The sequence below is a fragment of the Podarcis cretensis genome (assembly GCF_951804945.1).
Source record: "Podarcis cretensis genome assembly, chromosome: 10".
Classification (NCBI taxonomy): Eukaryota; Metazoa; Chordata; class Lepidosauria; order Squamata; family Lacertidae; genus Podarcis; species Podarcis cretensis.
In genome coordinates this window covers 16,347,136-16,368,143 of record NC_137179.1, presented here as the reverse complement: position 1 = coordinate 16,368,143, position 21,008 = coordinate 16,347,136, and the positions used below count along the sequence as shown (strand labels likewise).

The 21,008-nt window shown below is 44.8% G+C and overlaps 1 protein-coding gene across 1 annotated transcript in view; it reads right to left on the bottom strand.

The window, feature by feature from the left end:
- The window catches only part of SLC15A5 (solute carrier family 15 member 5), a 49,183-nt gene extending 28,407 nt beyond the window's left edge, over positions 1 to 20,776 (bottom strand). Inside the window, exons 1-4 of the mRNA XM_079992658.1 lie at positions 20,750 to 20,776; positions 15,746 to 16,194; positions 13,715 to 13,937; positions 4,094 to 4,263 (exon numbers count right to left, since the gene is read on the bottom strand). Coding sequence (XP_079848784.1) covers positions 4,094 to 4,263; positions 13,715 to 13,937; positions 15,746 to 16,118 — 766 coding nt within the window. The 5' untranslated portion in view covers positions 16,119 to 16,194; positions 20,750 to 20,776. The remainder of the gene's footprint in view (positions 1 to 4,093; positions 4,264 to 13,714; positions 13,938 to 15,745; positions 16,195 to 20,749) is intronic.
- Between the last annotated feature and the right edge of the window lie 232 nt (positions 20,777 to 21,008).

Sequence of the window (21,008 nt, the reverse complement as noted above, 5' to 3'; positions counted from 1 at the left end):
ATTCCTCTGACCTTGAACTAATCTATATTACTTAATTACGGTTCTTAAAAAGTCTACATGGCTCTCTAGATGATTCCCCTCCCCTTCTCCCAGTCTTTGGTCAACTGCCAATTATCAAAATTACAGCTAGGTGAAGAAATGCAAATGAAATCCCTGCTTGACATATGCATGGCCCACATTTGGAAAGGGAGAGAAAAGCTACCTTAAAATAAAATGCAATCATTTCTTTAAGGTCACCTATGGACTTGAATTATTGACTTGGGGGAAGAATTCCAGATGACTCATCTGATTGGAAGAAGCCAAAATAAGGTTATAAACTCAGCTATTAAGAAGAGGGGGGAAAGGAGCTAACCATGCAGCACTCAAGCTGCCTCCTAAAAGGGAAAGAGTGAAGCAGGAGAAGAATGCCAGCAACAAAAAAAAAGTGCAAACCAAAATGCAGCAAAAACGCAGACTTGTGCAATTCTAGAGGAAGTAGTGCTGAATGCAAACCTAGGAAACTTAAATCCCAGTGCCACTACAAATCTGCAGGCTGATCTTAAACAACTCATTTTTAAAGATGAACTACACTATTACCATTTGCGTATCGAGGCCCCGTGACCACCCTGTTCCCTAAGGTGAAAATAACTAGACAACACACGGCATATTGGTTTGGGATCAAATAAGGCCACAACTTTATTGGCTACAAATGTGAGGTTTGGCCATAGGCATTGTGGTCAACAACTGCACATGTCACTCCCACCTGTCCAATGGGAGTGTTTCTAAGGGTGAAGGCAGCCATTCTCGCCTATGAAAGTTGCACCAAAATTTGTTCCCCTCTTTCATAATTTTCCCAATGCAATTTCTGTACTCATAAGTTTATGAAGAATGGTTGAAATAAAATGTGCAAGATTTATTTTAATTTTAATTTTTTCGGCACAGCGCTGTTTGTTTGCTACAATAAACCTCCAGTATCTCTTTCCTATATGCCCCATTCTGGTTGGAAAGAACACAGGCACCTTTGTTAGCAGCAGAATCGAAACTGCTCATTTCATCTGCTATATATAACAAAATACCAGATTGAAGGTAACCAAGGGGGTGGGGTGGGAAGAAACGAGTGCTGTTTTCTCAAGAAAGTCTTGTCCTGTTCTTAGTGGCCAAGATATACTCTACTTGCTGTCTTGAGAAATTAACAGAAATTAACAAGATTTATTTTTAAGCAAATATGGGGAAGAACGCCAAGACATTAGCATACTTGCCGGCAGTCAAAACAACACAATACACAGACTTAAGGGCCTGTTCTGCCATAGAAGTACTTACTGCCTTCTCTGTCATCCCAGAATGCAAAGAAGCAAAGGCAGCCAAAAGGTAAATGCAGATAGGTAAAGGTAAAGGTACCCCTGCCCGTACAGGCCAGTCTTGACAGACTCTGGGGTTGTGCGCCCATCTCACTTAAGAGGCCAGGGGCCAGCGCTGTCCGGAGACACTTCCGGGTCACGTGGCTAGCGTGACATCACTGCTCTGGCGAGCCAGAGCCGCACACGGAAACGCCGTTTACCTTCCCGCTGGTAAGCGGTCCCTATTTATCTACTTGCACCCGGAGGTGCTTTCGAACTGCTAGGTTGGCAGGCGCTGGGACCGAGCAGCGGGAGCGCACCCCGCCGCAGGGATTCGAACCGCCGACCTTTCGATCGGCAAGCCCTAGGCGCTGAGGCTTTAACCCACAGCGCCACCTGCGTCCCTTAGCGCCACCTGCGTCCCGTAAATGCAGATATAATGATATTAAATGGATTGGAAGCAGGCTGGTAATAAACCCGGTCAGTCCAGCACCACTTCCGCTCAAGGCCGGCCCTACAATGAGACAGACTGAAGCTGCCTCAGGTGGCAGATGCTGAGGTGCGGAGAAGGGACAGAACTACCCCTACCCTAGCCTACTGCCCAGAAGTACAGTGGGAGATACTCTCCTTTCACCAGTATCAGAGTAAGATTCCACTACAATTCAACTTGGCTTCTGTACATGCCTTATGGAAGGGTGCCATCTTGTCCTTCGCCTCGAGCAGCAAAACGTCTTGAGCCAGCCCTGCTTCCACTGATGACACCACCAGAGCGGCTGGTTGGAAGCCCAGCATGCATTGTCACACTGTGACTAGGTGGCCTGTGGCCCTACTTACCATATTTTTCGCCCTATAAGACTCACTTTTCCCCCTCCAAAAATTAAGGGGAAATGTGTGTGCGTCTTATGGGGCGAATGCAGGCTCCTTGGCTTCAGCAATAGCAACGCGAAGCCTCCGAAGCCTGTGCTCCAGAGGCTTCGCGTTGCTTCTGCTGAAGCCAGGAGAGTCTGCTCTTTGAGGCTGGTGGTGGGGGAAAGCAGCGCTTCCCCCATCGCCAGCCCCAGAGGATGGGGGGCAGTGGGAAGGCGCGCGAAGCCTTCCTGCTACTCTCCAACCCGGCTTGGACGCTGGCAGTGGGGAAAGCAGCGCTTCCCCCATTGCCAGCCCCAGAGGATGGGGGGCAGTGGGAAGGCGCGCGAAGCCTTCCTGCTACTCTCCAACCCGGCTTGGAGGCTGGCGGTGGGAGAAAGCAGGCTTTTCCCCAAGGAGGGAGAAGGGACGGACTGGTGGAGTCCGTCCCTTCTCCCTCCTTTGGGCTTTTGCGGGAGATGGGGGAATTCCCCCACCTCCCGCAAAAGCCGGGCGCTCTTTAAAGGGGCTGCGAGGCTTTGCTGGCTTTTCTAGGAGGTGGGGGAATTCCCCCACCTCGTAGAAAAGCCCGTAGGAGCCGCACTGCCTTTAAAGAGCGCGCAGCTCTTGGGGGCTTTTCCCCAAGGAGGGAGAAGGGACAGACTGGCCGTTTCAGTCCCTTCTCCCTCCTGGTCGAAAAGCCCGCAGGAGTCGCGCACGGCTCCTGTGGGCTTTTGCGGGAGGTGGGGGAATTACGCCACCTCCCGCAAAAGCAGGAAGAAGGTCTTGGAGTAGCGCACAGGCTGCGTGCAGCCTGTCCGTTGCTCCCAGAGCTGCGGGGGGGGGGGGAAATCAAGGAAAAAAATATGATTCCCCCCCCCCCCGCAGCTCTGGGAGCAACGGACAGGCTGCACGCAGCCTGTGCGCTACTCCAAGACCTTCTTCCTGCTTTTGCGGGAAAACTAGGTGCGTCCTATGGGCCGGTGCGTCCTATAGGGCGAAAAATACGGTAGTCAATTGTCCATGTCCTTCCTCCATTGTTAGGTTTCTTTATCTTTGAACTGGACTTGGGCCAGACTGTGTTATGAAATTCTACTCAATATTGAGCCAGAGCAGAATTCCAAGGCATAGTTAGCAGAGTAAAAACTTAAACACATTGCAAGATTTCCCAAAAATAGACCAGAGGCAGTTAATATTTCATCCAGCAGAGCTTTACTGCTACTGAAGGCAAATGAGCATAATGGTCACAAATCCAATACATTCAGGATTTGCACTGTCCTTAAGAAATCCAGTTGCAGCAGACTTAACTTAAACCTACAATAACTTATAATAAGTCTAAACATTAACACTAAGCATACTTTGTACAGAACACCACACCAGAAGGAAAAGAGGTAGAAAGAGAAAGTGAAATAGAGGCTCCTTCTGGCCTTACTTTTATAGTCATCAAGACCTTGACAGAAGAGATAACAGAACCAGTTTAAGCAGCTGTACTCAGCTTCCCTGAAGGAATAGCCCAAACATCATGAACCTTCTGCTTGTTTCTTTCACACAGAGAAGCTTCCAGAACCCTCTTGAATTAATTAGAATAGGAAAGATCCCTACACATCAGATCAATACTTTCAGCACCAAGTAAATCCAAACTGACAGACTGTCCTTCAAACACAGGAGTGTAATGTAGATACATGGCCATCTTAAGCTAATGGCAATACTCAGGGCCTCCAGGACTTTCCCAGGCACCCTTGATATGCCAGGCTGCAATACGTACCCCGGCAATAACATATCACAATGGAATATATGCTTTTGGACACCCCGAGTACAAATTAAATAGATTTAAACCTGCAATTTTTAGAACTACGAAGATTTTCTTTCTCTCCCATGCCCCAAATTTAACCACCACCACCAAGGATTATTCACGTAATTTACTGGGTTACCTTTCCGGGGCTGGTAAATCATTTCACTGCGCGCCATATGGATGGTGATCAGCGCCATCAGGACAGACACAAAGGGGATAAGAAAGCCAAGGTTTTTGGCCACCGACTGCTGGATGTATGAAATGATGACCAAGACAATGGCAGAACTTAGATTTTCCAGCCAATAAAACCTACAAGAGAAAAGAAAAGAAAAGAAATGCTCACAGGAGTCATTTTTGGAGGGATGGGAAGAAGAACCACTATTCATTAGTTTGTTCATTAGTTTGTTTTGGGGGGAAATCAGGTCCATTGTTGGTAATGTCCTGTGCCTTCTTTTCCATATTTAAATGCAACAACTCCCAAGCTACACCAAAATACTCCCGTTAATCAACAAAGACCATCGTAGAAGCTCAGATGGAATTTTGTTATTTCAAGATCTTATAAGTGTACTCCATTTTTGTGTGTGCATGGACATTAAGAACTGCCTCTGTGTTCCCTTCCCTGGTTGGCTGTTTTCATGTATCTTCTCTGTTTATAACCAGGAAACTGAATGGTTTGGCCAAAGCGTCACAGAAGGGTTGAAGACAATAATTCCATGTGCATTGAAGTCAAATATTTATTGGCATCACCAAATCACACAATAACCCCCCCCCCCAACTAATACCATAATCTACTGCAGCTTCTAATCCACTGCCGCATCCAATTTATTTTACAGTAATGATATGATAACACTAACTGCAACACCCGCTACCTATAAGATGACCCTACTAATTTAGAATTCATCTCAACACTTTAAAAACAGAGCTAACCGTCCCCTACTCTCTGACATTCTTCGTCTGCCTTCATTGTTCAAAATCATGCAGGCGATATGGGATGCATATGCAATGAAAAAGGGAGAACCTACCAAAGAAATATATTTTTTAATATTTACAGATAGATAGATGATAGATAGATTTATTTCTATGTATCTCGTGAATCTCTCAAGTATGTAGAAACTCTTACCATTTTGTGGAGGTTGGCTTCCCATTCAAACAGTCAGACACCCAACCATCAGAGTTTGCTATTAGAGGGAAAATATGCTGATCTGCTGCAATGTTTAGTCAATCAACCAGTTAAAAAGGTGCCCCAGTTTAATAAATCAGGCACTGGTGCTTTTTTTAAAAAAAGTGTTTAAATACAAGAATTGCAAGTGACAATTGCCATCTGAAGAAGAGGCATTCCCCTTTCCCCCAAATAGAAGAGAATGCCTCTTAACATCTCTGACACAAACCTCAAGTTACAAAGAAAGTAAGCTTTCCTTCCTCCAGAACAATCTTTTTGTTCATGTTGCTTTCGTCCAATAATCAGTCAATTAAAATTCATACAATTAATCAACTAAGATTTCTTTAATCATACTGACAGCCATAATTCTGAAGCTTCCCCCCCCCACTCAGTAATTTGAGATCAAGAGTTATTTAAGGACTCCAAAAGGTCAGGGCAGAACCTTTACAAGTTGGAAGCCCAGAGAGACCATAAGAATCCCCAGGTTGGCTTTAACTTTGAGCAAAATCATCTTTCATCTTGTTAGAGCAAAGAATGACAGCGGATGAGTCAGAGCAGAGCAGAACATCCGCACAGAGAGCCTGGCGGAATACAGACAGCAGGCAGCCAAAGGGGGAGAAAACAATGACAGACCCAATTTGAGTAAATTTAACACTACCGAGAACCCTTTGGCGGCTGTCTGGGTGGTATCAAAATGTTGGGAGCACCAGGAAACGGAGTTTCCCCAAGGTCACGATCGAAAGCTCTGAAAATGTCAACGCTGTTTATTTACTTAGGACCATTTCGGCTCCCATTAAACACACGTACACAGAGGCACACATTTGTATTGAAAATCAGCCATGTGAGCTTATCTCGCTTGGCTTGAAGATGGCTCAAGTTTGCCACAAGGAACAAGGATGAGTAACAGTTCTGACTTCGCTCACAGAAATGAAGAGAATCTTGCATACTCAGTTTAGAGACATTGTGGTGCTGCGGTTAGAGCGTTGTACTAGGACGTGGCGGGGGGTTGGGTTCAAATCCCCACTTGGCTGTGAAGCGCACTGGGTGGCCTTGGGCCAGTTACACCCTCTCAGCCTATTCTACCTCACAGGGTTGTTGTGGGAGTTAAATGAGATGGGTGGGAGTCATACATGGCACTTTGAGACCCTTGGAGAAAAAGGAGGGGATATAAACCCAATAAATAAATACATTGTCATCAGCGGGTAATTTAAGACAGAATAAGACCATGGCCACTGGTCCCATCACCTCCTGGCAAATAGAAGGGGAAGAAATGGAGGCAGTGAGAGATTTTACTTTCTTGGGCTCTATGATCACTGCAGGTGGTGACAGCAGTCATGAAATTAAAAGACTCCTGCTTCTTGGGAGAAAAGTGAAGACAAACCTAGACAGCATGTTAAAAAGCAGAGACATCACCTTGCCAACAAAGGTCTGTAGAGTTAAAGCTATGGTTTTCCCAGTAGTGATGTATAGAAATGAGAGCTGGACCATAAAGAAGGCTGATCGCCAAAGAAGTGATTCTTTTGCATTATGGTGCTGGAGGAGACACTTGAGAGTCCCATGGACTGCAAGAAGATCAAACCTATCCATTCTTAAGGAAATCAGCCCTGAGTGCTCACTGGAAGGACAGATCCTGGAGCTGAGGCTCCAATACTTTGGCCACCTCATGAGAAGACTCGACTCCCTGGAAAAGACCCTGATGTTGGGAAAGATGGAGGGCAGAAGGAGAAGGGGACGACAGAGGACGAGATGGTTGGATAGTGTTCTCGAAGCTACCAGCATGAGTTTGACCAAACTGCGGGAGGCAGTGGAAGACAGGACTGCCTGGCATGCTCTGGTCCATGGGGTCATGAAGAGTCGGACATGACTAAACGACTAAACAACAACAACAAGAAGTCATTACACCTACCCACACATAATGTCAAAAAAGAGGCACCCTCTTTTCTGCACATCTTCCCCTCTCCACAAATGTGAAATAATAGAAGGCATGTTCTGATCATGCTTCCCACTAGCCCGGATGTGGGTGGGTGGTAGTCAACTGCAATTTATGCAGAATAGACCGACTGAAATTAATGAACATGACTCAGGGTGCATCCCCCCTCAGAGTGCAGCGAAGTTGTTTTTCTGGTGCATTTCACAGCTCTTCCCACACCTAGCTGTTCACACCAGCCTGACTTCATTTGTTTCTGTTTACCTCAGGGGGTAATACTTTCTATTAATTTTCCTCATAGTTTAGAAAACAATAAAACATAATCAGGTGAATCACATTTTGATGGAAAGTAAATATAAATAATATAGTTAACTAATGTATCATAGTTCACAGAAGGAGTACAAACATAGGACATGAGCTAAAAAGAAGGGAATACGGGGAGGCATTAAAAATAATAATCAACAGAACTCTACAAAAATCATACCATTTTCACACATTCCATATATCTGCTGAGACTGCTGTCAAGGAGTGTGGCAGCTGCGTAGTTTCTTACTACTGAACAGGGAGAAGAAAAAGGAGTGCTGTATTGGACCAATTGGGGACGCAGGTGGCGCTGTGGGTTAAAGCCTCAGCGCCTAGGACTTGCCGATCGAAAGGTCGGCGGTTCGAATCCCTGCGGCGGGGTGCGCTCCCGCTGCTCGGTCCCAGCGCCTGCCAACCTAGCAGTTTGAAAGCACCTCCGGGTGCAAGTAGATAAATAGGGACCGCTTACCAGCGGGAAGGTAAACGGCGTTTCCGTGTGCGGCTCTGGCTCGCCAGAGCAGCGATGTCACGCTGGCCACGTGACCCGGAAGTGTCTCCGGACAGCGCTGGCCCCTGGCCTCTTAAGTGAGATGGGCGCACAACCCCAGAGTCTGTCAAGACTGGCCCGTACGGGCAGGGGTACCTTTACCTTTTACCTTTATTGGACCAATTACTTATAATGCTGCTTAGTTCTTTCATTGTGTCTTTAAGCTTGCTAGCCTGAGAGCAGGGACTGACTTGTTTTTATTGGCCATTCAAAAGCCAGAGCAGGAGACTTCTCAGTTGAAGGGTGGGTTAGAAACATTTTCAACAATATATAAGTATGGCATTGCTAAGCAAGTCTTCCAACAGTTAAAAATTAACCTGAAGACAATGATACAGGATTCTAAGCCCAAGGTTTGCACGGAGTGGTGGAATCCTTGATCCAGCAACAATGACTCAGCTCTTTTTTTTTAAAAAAAAAAGGGGGGGGGACACAGCTAGAAGCATGCTTTCTTTTTCAGAGAGAGAGAAGGGAGACCCCCCCCTTTAAGATGATGCTTAGCACCTTCAGTTTCCATAAGCTTTAATTTAGCAATGTGCTTGCCAATTCCAAAGGTTGATTTTTTTTATTTTACTATTACAGTTTTCGCTTTTCAGCCAAACTGAGGTGTGTCATTTGAGACAGCCATTACACATGCTCAGATAATGACAACTTCATGAACAGGTGTTTGAAGGGCGTGCAGGTGCGGGGAAACCAAAAAGGTAATGCACATCAGGTGAAGACATCCCTGGCAAATCCACTCAGCATCCACTCAGCAAATGCAATGTGAAAGGTGACGGACAAATACAATCTCACTGCGTTTTAAGCTTCTAAAGTGCAGATAGCCTATGGGTGCATTCAGACGTGGAGAATATTGCATAGTTTTTTCCTGATTATACAGTGGTACCTTGGGTTACAGACGCTTCAGGTTAGACTCCGCTAACCCATAAATAGTACCTCGGGTTAAGAACTTTGCTTCAGGACGAGAACAGAAATTGTGCGGTGGCGGCGCGGCGGCAGCGGGAGGCCCCATTAGCTAAAGTGGTACCTCAGGTTAAGAACAGTTTCTGGTTAGAACGGACCTCCAGAACGAATTAAGTTCTTAACCCGAGGTACCACTGTAAGGCTAGTGCTTCTGTCCTGTTTTCTAACGTTGCTTTCACACTGCAGCACATTTTGTGATATGGAACTGTGGGGATTTGGCTGATATACAGGCAATGGCCAATTGACATGTGATCGTGCACCTGTGCATCGCACCAAACCCAGAAGTGACTTTAAAAATGGCAGAAATAGCCCCAAAAGAGTCCAGAAAGGGCAAAAAAGCACGAAAACAGCACCAAGTAATTGCATGAGCTTTGCAAGTGCAATCTCAGGATTCCTTGCACCGACCATTGAGGCTTGTGGAGAGTTGGAGTTTAGCAAGGAGATTTGGAGGGAGCGATTCTGATGCAGTTTGGTGTTTGGTAAGTGCTGCTGGTTTTTAAAAGGGTTTTCCAAGGTTTCCAAAGGTTTAGAGAGTGTTTCAGGCTTTTCCAATGGTGTTTCATATATATGCAATTTCACATAAATGCAGGGTGCCTCGGAATGTAACCCCTGCATAAATGGGGAATTTCCTATACCAGCATGTCGTGCTCCATATCAATCGCATCAGTGGGCACGGTGTGGCACAATAGCAAACATCACTGGATAATGCTACTACTACCCCATGAAAAGAGAAGGAAAGAACTGCATGCCAATCTACTACCCGAAATTTCATCGCTTTACCCCTGCAGTTTTCTGGGTTAAGAGAGCAGCCAGTGGATTTTTCTGGAATCAGATAACACAGAAATGAGCTCTAAACGTGCATTTACACCCCCATAGTTTTCTGAAAGTGGCTTTTGGCTCAGATACAATGCAGAAATTAACAGTTAGAGAGGCGTTGGGAAAATGGAAGAAACGGCGGTGCGGATGCAGCCTATGTCTGGGCTCTGCAGGCCTGCACATGAAGGGACCAGCCAATACCTCCTCGCCTCCTTTCTCCTTGACTTGGTGATCGTAAAGGCAGACAACACTCTGGATGCAGAATTGATGGTCAATGTAAAGGCCTGCATCGCCAGTGAATTATCTTCTCAAAGCATATAGCTAAATTAGACACATCCTTATGACCAGCTATCAAGTAAAAAGAAGGCCTGAGCTATAATTACGTGCACTTACAATGAAGAGGCCAAAGACTAAACTTCATTATGCTAGATTTAAGATTGGAGCCATGTGTCCTTTCTTCAAACCACACAGTGCCGGAGAAATTAGCTTTTTATTACCTGCCTTCCTTTGCTTAGCAAAAGCCCCAAGCACCGCCCCACTCGGTTTACCCCAAGGGTACATTTTATATGCATTAATCTTTCCCTTTGTAATCAACACCAGAAAGTGTCACTTTGATTAAACAAAAAAGAAAAAAGGAGAAGAAAAAAGGCTCCTCTGAATTACTAGGACTGCAGTACAATAAATTCTCTTGAGCTATCGCTCAGATTGCTCTTCAGACTTAATTCTCCAGAGTCTTATTTAATCAAAATGATGTTGCTAATTAAGGATTAAAACCTGGAATTTTATTTATTTATTTCAAAAGGAAAGATTTTTTTTTTTTTTTTTTTTGCTTCCTTATTCTCTCCTTCGGGTAGGTCAAGGAGAAGAAATTTGCTCAGAGGAACCAAACCATCTTGCTACCTTCTGCAAAGCTGCAATATTTAAGAATGTTTGGATTTAATTCAAAGACGAAGATATCAATATAGTTGGGGAGGAGGGGGTGGTTATGGAAGCACTGAAAATATACTTAGAAAACTGACCCACAATGGAAGAAAGCCAATATATTTCTACTGATAATATAATTATCAATATTAAAAAGTTCAGTGCTATTAGTGAACAGAGATAAGCAATTTTAATTACACTATAGATATCAATTGACTTGCCAATGCCAGGACACCTGTCTGGCCAACAACTGTTTTGTGAATGGCCATAGTTCAATCATGCAATTATCAGTTTTTTTGCTCTGACTCCACTGCTTACAATTCCCTCCTCCCAGCCGTGTGCTTATGCGTTGATGAACTCAGCTGTGAAACTGCTGTGAAACTTATGTCAGGATAAATTTGTTACAAGAAAACAGAAGAGGGGGTCCCCAAATGAAAATAACAGAAAGCCCAAGTCTCGGGGACCCAGTTACAAAAATAATATGCTTTGTAATTGGGTTCCTGTGACTTGGTCTCTTTGTTATAATAAATTTGTGAGCCTTCGTGGTGCCACAAGGCTCTCTGCTGTTGTTTTTAAAAAATGGTATGCAGACGGTAACGCCTTTGGGAAAGTATTTTAATCAGAGGTAACTAAAATGTATGTGTTTCATATCAATGCAGATGAGAGCCATGCAGAGGAACAGGCATTTATTATGACCTCTGCAGGAAATCTATATGGAGCTATTCAAAGTTTGTAAGTCATTGCAGCTAGGCTCCCTGTACTATTTATTAACCCAGAAAGAGGTTGGCTAGTGTTCGACAATGCGATCATTCATATCTATGAAATTATTTCTTACATTTATGTCCCAGCTTTTCTCTAAGGAGCTGAAGATGATGTATGTGGTTTTCCAACTCCCATCTCACTTTACCCTCACAACAGCCCTGTGAGGCAGGTTAAATGGGAAGCTATGACCGAGCTTAATGGATGAGAGGAAGATTTGAAACTACTCTTAGTCCAGCTCTTAGTAAAAAGAAAGGTGAAGGTAAAGGACTCCCGGACGGTTAAGTCCAGTCAAAGGCGACTATGGGGTTGCAGCGCTCATCTCGCTTTCAGGCTGAAAGAGCCGGCGTTTGTCCACAGACAGCTTTCTGGGTCATGTGGCCAGCATGACTAAACCGCTACTGGTGCAACAGGACACCGTGACGGAAACCAGAGTGCACGGAAACGCCGTTTACCTTCCCGCCAGAGCAGTACCTATTTGTCTACTTGCACTGGCGTGCTTTCGAACTGCTAGATTGGCAGGAGCTGGGACAGAGCAACAGGAGCTCACCCTATTGCGGGGATTCGAACCACCAACCTTCTGACTGGCAAGCCCAAGAGGCTCAGTGGTTTAGACCACAGTGCCACCCGCATCCCTATCCTACACAACAATGGTAGCCTTGCCTCATGCACGCCTTCCCAGAGCTGCACCAGAACAAAGGTGGTTCTTCCTTCCCTTGGGGAAGGTCTATAGCTCAGTGGAAGACCATCTGCCTTGGAAGCAGAAGGTCCCAAGTTCAATCCCTGGCATCTCCAGGTAGGGTTAGGAGACCACAGCGCCACCCCTGTCCTCACTCTAACTACTACAAACATGCCAGCTCTTCCACATCTTTCTATGCCAACACATCTCTGTTATGATCCCTTTTCAGTAACATCTGCTTGTTTAAATGATAATTAATTTGGCTTGCAAGAACTGTGGAATTATTAGCTGTTACGTTGCCATGTTCTCTGATGTTGCTCTGGTAGAAGGCAGCTCTGAGAAAGCAGAGCGAGTTGCTTGTGGGGAAACTGTCCTCAATAAACACACAAGATGTAACCGGCTGTGTTCTTAGATAAATAAGGTATACTATTCATTGTATCAAATTGTAAATTTCAACAGAAGAAACTCATAAAGTTCAACAAACAAACAAAGCAGAAGACCCAGTGGATCAGATCATTCTTTAGTCAATTCATGCATAAGGTCCATCCATGTAATGGTGTCTATTCCAAACAATTCACATGAGAGGTTGTTACAGTTCCAGAAAATCCTTTCACAGAGTCTAGACAAGGATTTCTGGAATATTGGCCTTGTTTCACCATCCTGGGCTTCTTCAGTAGTTAAAGCACATATGTGAAATTACAAGACAGTGGATCTTATGGCATAGCAGTAGCTGTGGTAATTGCTTTACGTGACCATAGGTTTGTTTGTTGTTGTTTTGTGGGGAAACTGTGGCATTTCAGATGTTTCTGGATTCCTCGCACTACCCTGGGATCAAGACGAGACCTAGGAGAAGCTAGTAAGCCACTACGTATTCCCTGGATTTTCCAGAATGTTTGCTGAAGGGAATATACAGTAGTACCTCGGTTTAAGAATAGTCCTGTTTAAGAACGATTCGGTTTACAAACTCCGGAAAAGTGGAAATAGTGTCCCAGTTTGAGAACTTTACCTCAGTCTAAAAACAGAATCCGAATGGTGTAAGCGCGCCAGCAGCAGGAGGCCTCATTAGGGAAAGCGCGCCTCAGTTTAAGAACAGTTTCGGTTTAAGAACGGACCTCCGGGATGGATTAAGTTCGTAAACCAAGGTACCACTGTACTAGGAATGCAAGACTGCATCTGGTGCATGCTGGGTACTCAGTGGAGCCAAGATGGCCATGTGCCTCTGGGAACTTACAAGAAGGATATGAAAAGGATGGTCATCCCCAGTCATTTGCCATTAGCATCTGGCAACTGAGAAGTATGGACCCTCCGAGCAGGGATGTTGCATTTAAGGGCCAACCTTGATGCAAAGCTAAATACACTAAAAAACCCCAGTGCTCAACAGCCAATCCAACATCCCTGTCAACAAGTGTTCGGTGGAGATTTTAAAACTGGCGGCCTTCCAGTGGGGAAGTCTCACACAGGAGCACCTCAAGCACAATGGAAGGAATAAGGGTTTAAAACACATGGGCTGTGTCCCTGCAGAAGTGGTTGGACTACAACTCCCATCATCCCTGGTCCCTGATCATGCTGACTGAGGCTGATGGGAGTTGGAGTCCAACAACATTGGAGTCAGGATATTTCATCAGCTACCGAGATCTTTCAAAGCAACACCCCTTCTCCACCACTCTTCTCCCAATTGCAACCACTGACCAGTTGAAGAACGACAGAAGCTCCTTTTCTCTGTAAGCATCAAGGTCGTAAACGCTCAAGGGGCACACGATGGCTCTTATTCCTCCTGAGCCAAGGCAGGTGGCCGACAGCCCCACATAAAAGAGGACCTGCTGCTCTCTTCTAGCCAAGGTGTGGAGGACGTAGTGCTTATCTATGAAAAAATCTTCAAAGGGGAAGGCGACGACAGGTAACAGGGCTGTACCTGCAACATGAAAGGCAGTGTGTGTGAGAAGGGCAGGATGAAAGTGTAACTAAGAAATGAAAGTATTCCTTATGACTTTTTTTAAAAAAAAAATAGGGGGACAGTTGTGTAACCAGACCGTGTTAAACACCCAAAAGGAGTTGCATCATCGAAAGGACTACCAGGCTGTGCGCACACTATTATACCTTTAAAGCATATGTGTTCTTCCAAGCCCACATTTCCATAAAGTTCTCACTCCTGTCTCAGCGACAGCTACACTGGCACGGTCTTGTCCACAGAATGGAAGATGGAGTGATCCGCAATGATGTGCTCTACAAGGAGCTGGCTTCAGTCACCAGCCCTATTGGCACAAGGTAAAGGTAAAGGGACCCCTGACCATTAGGTCCAGTCGTGACCGACTCTGGGGTTGCGGCACTCATCTCGCTTTATTGGCCGAGGGAGCCGGCGTACAGCTTCCGGGTCATGTGGCCAGCATGACTTAAGCCGCTTCTGGCAAACCAGAGCAGCGCACGGAAACGCCGTTTACCTTCCCGCTGGAGCGGTACCTATTTATCTAGTAGCACTTTGACGTGCTTTCGAACTGCTAGGTTGGCAGGAGCAGGGACAGAGCAACGGGAGCTCACCCCATCACAGGGATTCGAACCGCCGACCTTCTGACCAGCAAGTCCTAGGCTCTGTGGTTTAACCCACAGCACCACCCACGTCTAACTCTACGTTACAAAGGTAATAATAATAATAATAATAATTTTTATTTATTTATTCCCCGCCCTTCCCGGTTCAGGTATCTACAAACACGACATCAACCCTGCCATGGGGGAATCCCTTGTAGATGATCACAGTGCCTGGAGACAGACGGTCAAGGTTGTGTATCCACAGCAGTGACCAGAGGAGGAATGACCACTGGACGCAGTGCAGAGAGAAGAAATGCCCCGGTGCATCTGCAGTAGCAGAACCAGATGCCTTCATCTGCCTCTGCTGCAACAAAACATGTCTCTCCCGTATCTACAGCCAAAGGCATACTCCTCCATTGCCTCCCAAGACAGAAGGATGCCAGCAATAAGATGTACATTCTTTCCCTCAAAGGATTCTGGGCACTGTAGTTCACACACGTTCACACCCACCCACCACAGAGTTACAATTCCCAGAATTCTTTGAGGAAGAAAATGTGCTTCAGAGGTGCTTTAAATGTATACTGTGCACACAGCCACAGTTGCAGCGCGTGCTACTTCCATGGCAGAAGGTGCTCTATTGTTGCACCGCTGTTTTTGTCCAGAACCACCAAAAATAGTTTGGGAATCCATCATCTACATAAATGACAATCAAAGAAAACAGATAAAGTACCCCAATCAAGTTGCAGGGATTGGAGAATATTTTCCATTCTCAAGTTCCCATTTCTACAATAGTGGAAATCACAATAGTGATTTTCTTTTTTTAAAAAAAAAGTCCTCGTGAAAATTCATCAGCATTTCAGTTTAGGTCTTCTAATACACAGGACTGTATGCAATTTCCCCTAATATATATACCTTTGCAAAGCAAGGTATATGCTCCCTATACAATGCATTGTTGCACGTTATTTCCACTTACATCTTTTAAACACAATATACCCAAGTGCATGCATTTAGTAGACATTAGCTGCAGAACTGCCTTGCGAAATTGCAAAATTCGGAGATGTGCAAATTTATAGAAATGGCCTTGTTTCGGTTTGCGTATTGTTTGCAGAAAGCCCAAATTGGGTAGGTTCGCTTTGGGATGCTAACTGTGTCTGATTTCATCCCCACCCCTGGGAGGTGGCGCTACCAGATACCTACCTACAAAATGCAGAAACGCACAGATATACGCCAGTTTGCTCCGTCCCACCAGGCACTGGGCAAGCCAGCCCATCAGAAGCGGAGCCACCATGCAGGCACCTACAAAGCAGAGATTGATTGTGGCTGCCTGGTGATTGGGATAGCCAAGCTTGATAGTGCAGAAAAGGATCATGTTGCAGACGATGCCAAAGAAAGTGAACTTTTCGCACAGCTCCACGAGCAGGAGCCAGATTGTGCCTTGGATTTCCTTCCGAGGCGTAGAGCTGGAGACGCCATCGCTGTCTTGCCTGGCTGTGGGTTTTCTGCCCTCCTTCGTGGCTACAGCGCTTAGCGGTTGCCCATCTGGCATGAGTTTCATATCTACAAGAGGCATCACTTGCTGTTGCTGGAGGATAGTAGTTCGTGGCAAGGCAATCTTTTGTGTGTGCGCGCACTTCAGTCACCCGCTTCTGTAACCGGCACACAAGTGAGACCGTTGCGTTAAATTCCACATCTCGCCACAACAATTCTCAGATCCTCATCTTTTACAGATCCAAACCGTCTACACTAACTTATTTGAGCATGCAGGTTTTTCAGAAACCAATCGGTTTAATTAGCTCGTTATGTAGCAAACACGACCTCCTCCCCCCACTCCGACCGCAAAGCAACAATTGCCTATTAAAATTATGTGAATCCAATAGAAAGTGCAGCAAACTTTATCTGCCCGCTACAGATAAAGGCTTAAATACCGAGGACGGCTAAAGCACCTCAGCAAAATTCAAGTATTGGGATCAAGGAAAAAAATAATGCAGGGCTAATATTCCAACGCTTTTAATTAAGCAACCACGGATGAAACTGGGAGCAAAGCGATAAAGACAGGAAGGATGCACATAAGCAAATGAACAATAGCTTATCGTTATAACATTTCTTGTTATTATTCGAGTTAAATTGAGATAAGAAAGTTAATTAGGAGGGGGAAAAGTATACGCCACTACATTTAAGTGCAGTAAGTCGTATCTCCGTCAGCATCCCTCCTGCCAAATAATTGCAATGGGCTAATGAAAACAGGGTAGGGGTGGGTATCGTAAGGGAAATCTCCGTGCAAAATTTATCTGTTTTGACTGTGTTCTGGTCGCAACTGTTTGCTGCGATTCAGAAGAGAGAAAGTGCCTTTTTTTGGAGGGAAGCAATGGTCAGTGGCAAGCAGACAAAAATTAAAACTAAAATTAAGAAGTGAATTCCATGCAGAAGGGCAGCAGACATCGTGGACTGACTCAGGCAGGCTGTTACATAGAGGCTCTGAACCAAACTGACTGCTGTTCTGAATCCGAGGTTCGGGGCAATGCTGCCTGAATCCCATGTTGAGATAGGCTGCTGCTGCACTTGTTGCAAAAGCTAGCTGCTCCTGGACTGTGAATGCTGTCCACCCATCCATCCTACACTCAGAGTTGTGCAGATATGCGAATAAATGTATATATCATAGGGCTGACATATGTGTGGGATTTCAAAGGTGGAAGTGATGTCTGGGGGGAATTTCTGGAAGACAGCGGTTTGTCCTGGAGCTTTGGCAAGTACAGTGGTACCTTGGGTTACAGATGCTTCAGATTACAGACTCTGCTAACCCAGAAATAGTACCTCGGGTTAAGAACTTTGCTTCAGGATGAGAACAGAAATTGTGCAGTGTTGGCGCTGCATCAGGAGGCCCCATTAACTAAAGTGGTACCTCAGGTTAAGAACAGTTTCAGGTTAAGAATGGACCTCCAGAACGAATTAAGTTCTTAACCCGAGGTACCACTGTAAACTGAAAAAAAATCACAGGTTTTTTTGGGCTCAACAACTTTCGTGGTATTTTGGCTTTTCCTTTTTGTAATATGGCAGCCCTAATATATCATAAAGATACCATAGTCACATAAACAGCACATATATGAAGCACTACAATACCAGTTTAATAGCCATGGAGAATCCTACGAACTGTAGTTTGTTACGAGTGCTATAATAATAATAATAGTAATAATAATTTATTACTTATACCCTGCCCATCTGGCCAGGCCTCCCCAGCCACTCTGGGTGGCTCCCAACAGAATATTAAAAACACGATAAAACATCAAACATTAAAAACTTCCCTAAACAGGGCTGCCTTCAGATGTCTTCTAAAAGTCAGATAGTTGTTTATTTCCTTGACATCTGATGGGAGGGCATTCCACAGGGCAGGCACCACTACCGAGAAGGCCCTCTGCCTGGTTCCCTGTAGCTTCACGTCTCGCAGGGAGGGAACTGCCAGAAGGTCCTCAGAGCTGGACCTCAGTGTCCGGGTTGAATGATGTGGGTGGAGGACTTCCGGGTTGGCGCCACCGCCGAATGGCGGACTCCCTCCGAGCTCCGGAGGGAGTCGGCTGGGTAGGGGTCGGGTCCTGCCGTGCCGGCGACGCGGGGACCCTCAAAAACCATGGGCGGAGATGCCCATGGACTTGGTGACTCGGCGGGCACCGTTTGCGCCCCCCGACCCGCGAAGGAGCCTTTTTAAAGGCTGCGGAGCGGGTGGCGGGGGGGGTGTGGTGCTGTGAGTCCAATGCTTTCCCTGCCCAGCGAAGCCGCATGCCATTCGGCGGAGAGCAACGACTTCTTCTTTGAAAATTTCGGATTTGGACTAAAAGGAACAACCCATGAGTAAATTGATTGGACTTAAAAGGGAAATTTGATCTTTGAATTTGGAGCGAGCGGGGGGAGTGCAAAAAGGAAGTCCGCCCCCCCTGTTGTAGATGGCTCAACGCAAGGATTTGACAACTAAGATCGAGAGATGAACTTGTTTACCTGAAAAAATTTTTTAACTTCACGAAGGGAAATTACAATAATTGTGCTGGAGGAGAAGACTGATTTGTGGGAACTAAAATGCAACCCCCCCGGGAACCGGGAACGATCCGCTATGAGAGACTGGTGAAGAGACACAGAAACTTTGACAGCTGTCAAAGTAGCTGTCAAAGCAGGAAAATTAAAGAGAACTTTGTTACGATGGCTTTGCTGGTTAGATTTGTTACAATTTGGACATAAATTATTGGAAATAAAGGCAACAAGTTATTTGACTTTTGGGTCTGATTTTGAAAGAAATTAAGTTACCATATTCCCTCTAGAGGGAGGCTGGGACATTGCAACAGTAGCAGCAAGTGGAAAAATACTATGAATTTGAGCAGGATCTGTTATCTCTTGGGAAAGCTGCAAAAACGAAGCATTATTTTGTCTACAGAGGTTTCTATACTAAAGGAGACAATGGATTTATCTATTGAAGAAAGGAAGGGACTTGACGCAAGTTATGTTCCTGAATAACAAAAGCCTCTGTGGAGAACAAGAAGTTTCTGAATTAGAAGGTTTCTGCAGCAGAACAGGAAAAAGCAACCTGAGGAATAAGAGCTGGACCAAATTTGAAGCCGGAGTATTTGGAACATCCAGACTTTAAAAGGACCAAGAAATAGAATTTAAGTTAGACTCTTAAACATAGAGGTCTGGATGGAAGAACAATGATTTTTTCTGAGAGTTTTTTCGAGATTGGAATTTCTGAAATTAAAAGCTATCAAAAGACGGCAAAGTGGAGTTGAGATATAGACGTGGATACACCAGGCTGGCAGTAGACAATGGATGAACTTTGGGGATTGGAACTGGGAAATGGGGGGGGGGGAGAGATTTGGAATCCAAAGGCTGTAAAATTATATATTATTTCTTTCTTTTCTTTTTTCATGTTTGTTGTTTGAAAATAGGGGAATTCGTGGAAGGGAAATGGGGTCGATCTTAGGGAATTATATAAAATATAAGGAGAAATGGTTCATTAAGATAAATAAGATAAATTAATTTGGAATAAATGGGTTATTTAAAATTACAAATAAGGTTTTAAAATTTGGGGTAAGAATCTGTGGAATCAATTTAAGGGAAATGGAATACAAGAGGGGGGGGGGAAGTCCGGGAAAGATGCCACGGAAACCAAGTGTAAATCATATTTGTTTTTTCTTTTTCTTTTTGCTATCTTTCCTTTTTATTCTGGAAAATCTTTAATAAATATTATTTAAAAAAAAATGAATGATGTGGGTGGAGATGCTCCTTCAGGTGTAAGGAGTGTTGATCTTATATAGCTACAATTCCCAGCATCTCTAACAATCTACAGTTCCCATGGTTCTCCATGGCTATTAAAGTGGCATAAGAGTGATCTAAATGCATGGTGTGAATGTGATGTTAGGCTCCTTGGTCTCCAAGAGTCAGCGAACTACAAGGAGAGCAACATGGGAGGCAAGGGCTTTGCGGAGCCAAGAAATGAATGCGCAGCATCTTTGCAGAGTGAAAAAATCATGCAAAGACATTCAAGACACAGCCCCATCACTCACCACTGGGCAAGCATGTAATTTTTAAAAGCATGTGTTTCAGACATGCAATTTTATTGCACATACTTGTTTTAAAACCACTGCTTTTGTTTATATTTTCGATACGTTTTGCGTCAATTTGTCTTCAATGTTTGATTTACATGTGTTCTAAATAAATACTGCCTATTGGTGGTTTGTTTCTGTTTGTTTTGCAAACTGCTTAGAGGCTTTTGCTGAGGAAGCAGTCTAAAAACCTTGACAACCATATAACAAAATTAAATTGCCTTTTTGCAGGGGTGGGGAAGTTGGAGGAAATCTAAAAGGCCCACTCTTCAGTTCCCTTCCATTTTAGTCAAATCATAAAGTCCCCAATATATATATATAAGGAGCTAAAGGGACTTGTCACAAAATCTAAGGGGGTCCCCTGCTGCCCCCACAATTTAGGCACCTTTAATCAACTCTTAATTTCAGACATATACTTCTACACATTTAAAAAGAGATACAATTCTCCCTGAAGAACCACCAGTCCTAACAAACAACCATGTCAGGCCAGGACTAATAAAAGAAAGAAAGAAGACAATAAGAATCCCTGAGTGGTTTTTTTTTGGAAAACTGTGTCAGGGAGAGATCTTTGGTGAAACAAACAGGGGGTCTAATCCTGCCTCTAGAAGTTTTCCAGTACCTGATACAAGCAGCAGTTGTGGTCTGGCCTCCCTTCTTGCTGCCAGTTTCAGCTTCTGACAGTCGGAGCCTTCAGTTCCAAGATAATTTCCCCCAAAAGGCCTAATCCTGCACTGATTTAAGCCTCACTAGGGGAAGATTTAAGATTGACTTGGGAGTGAACCCCAGTGGGACTTCCTTCCAGTAAACATGCAAAGGTCAGAGCACTCTTACCAAACCTGCAGCATGAGACCCGAGAGAGTCAGCAAGCTGGGTCAAAC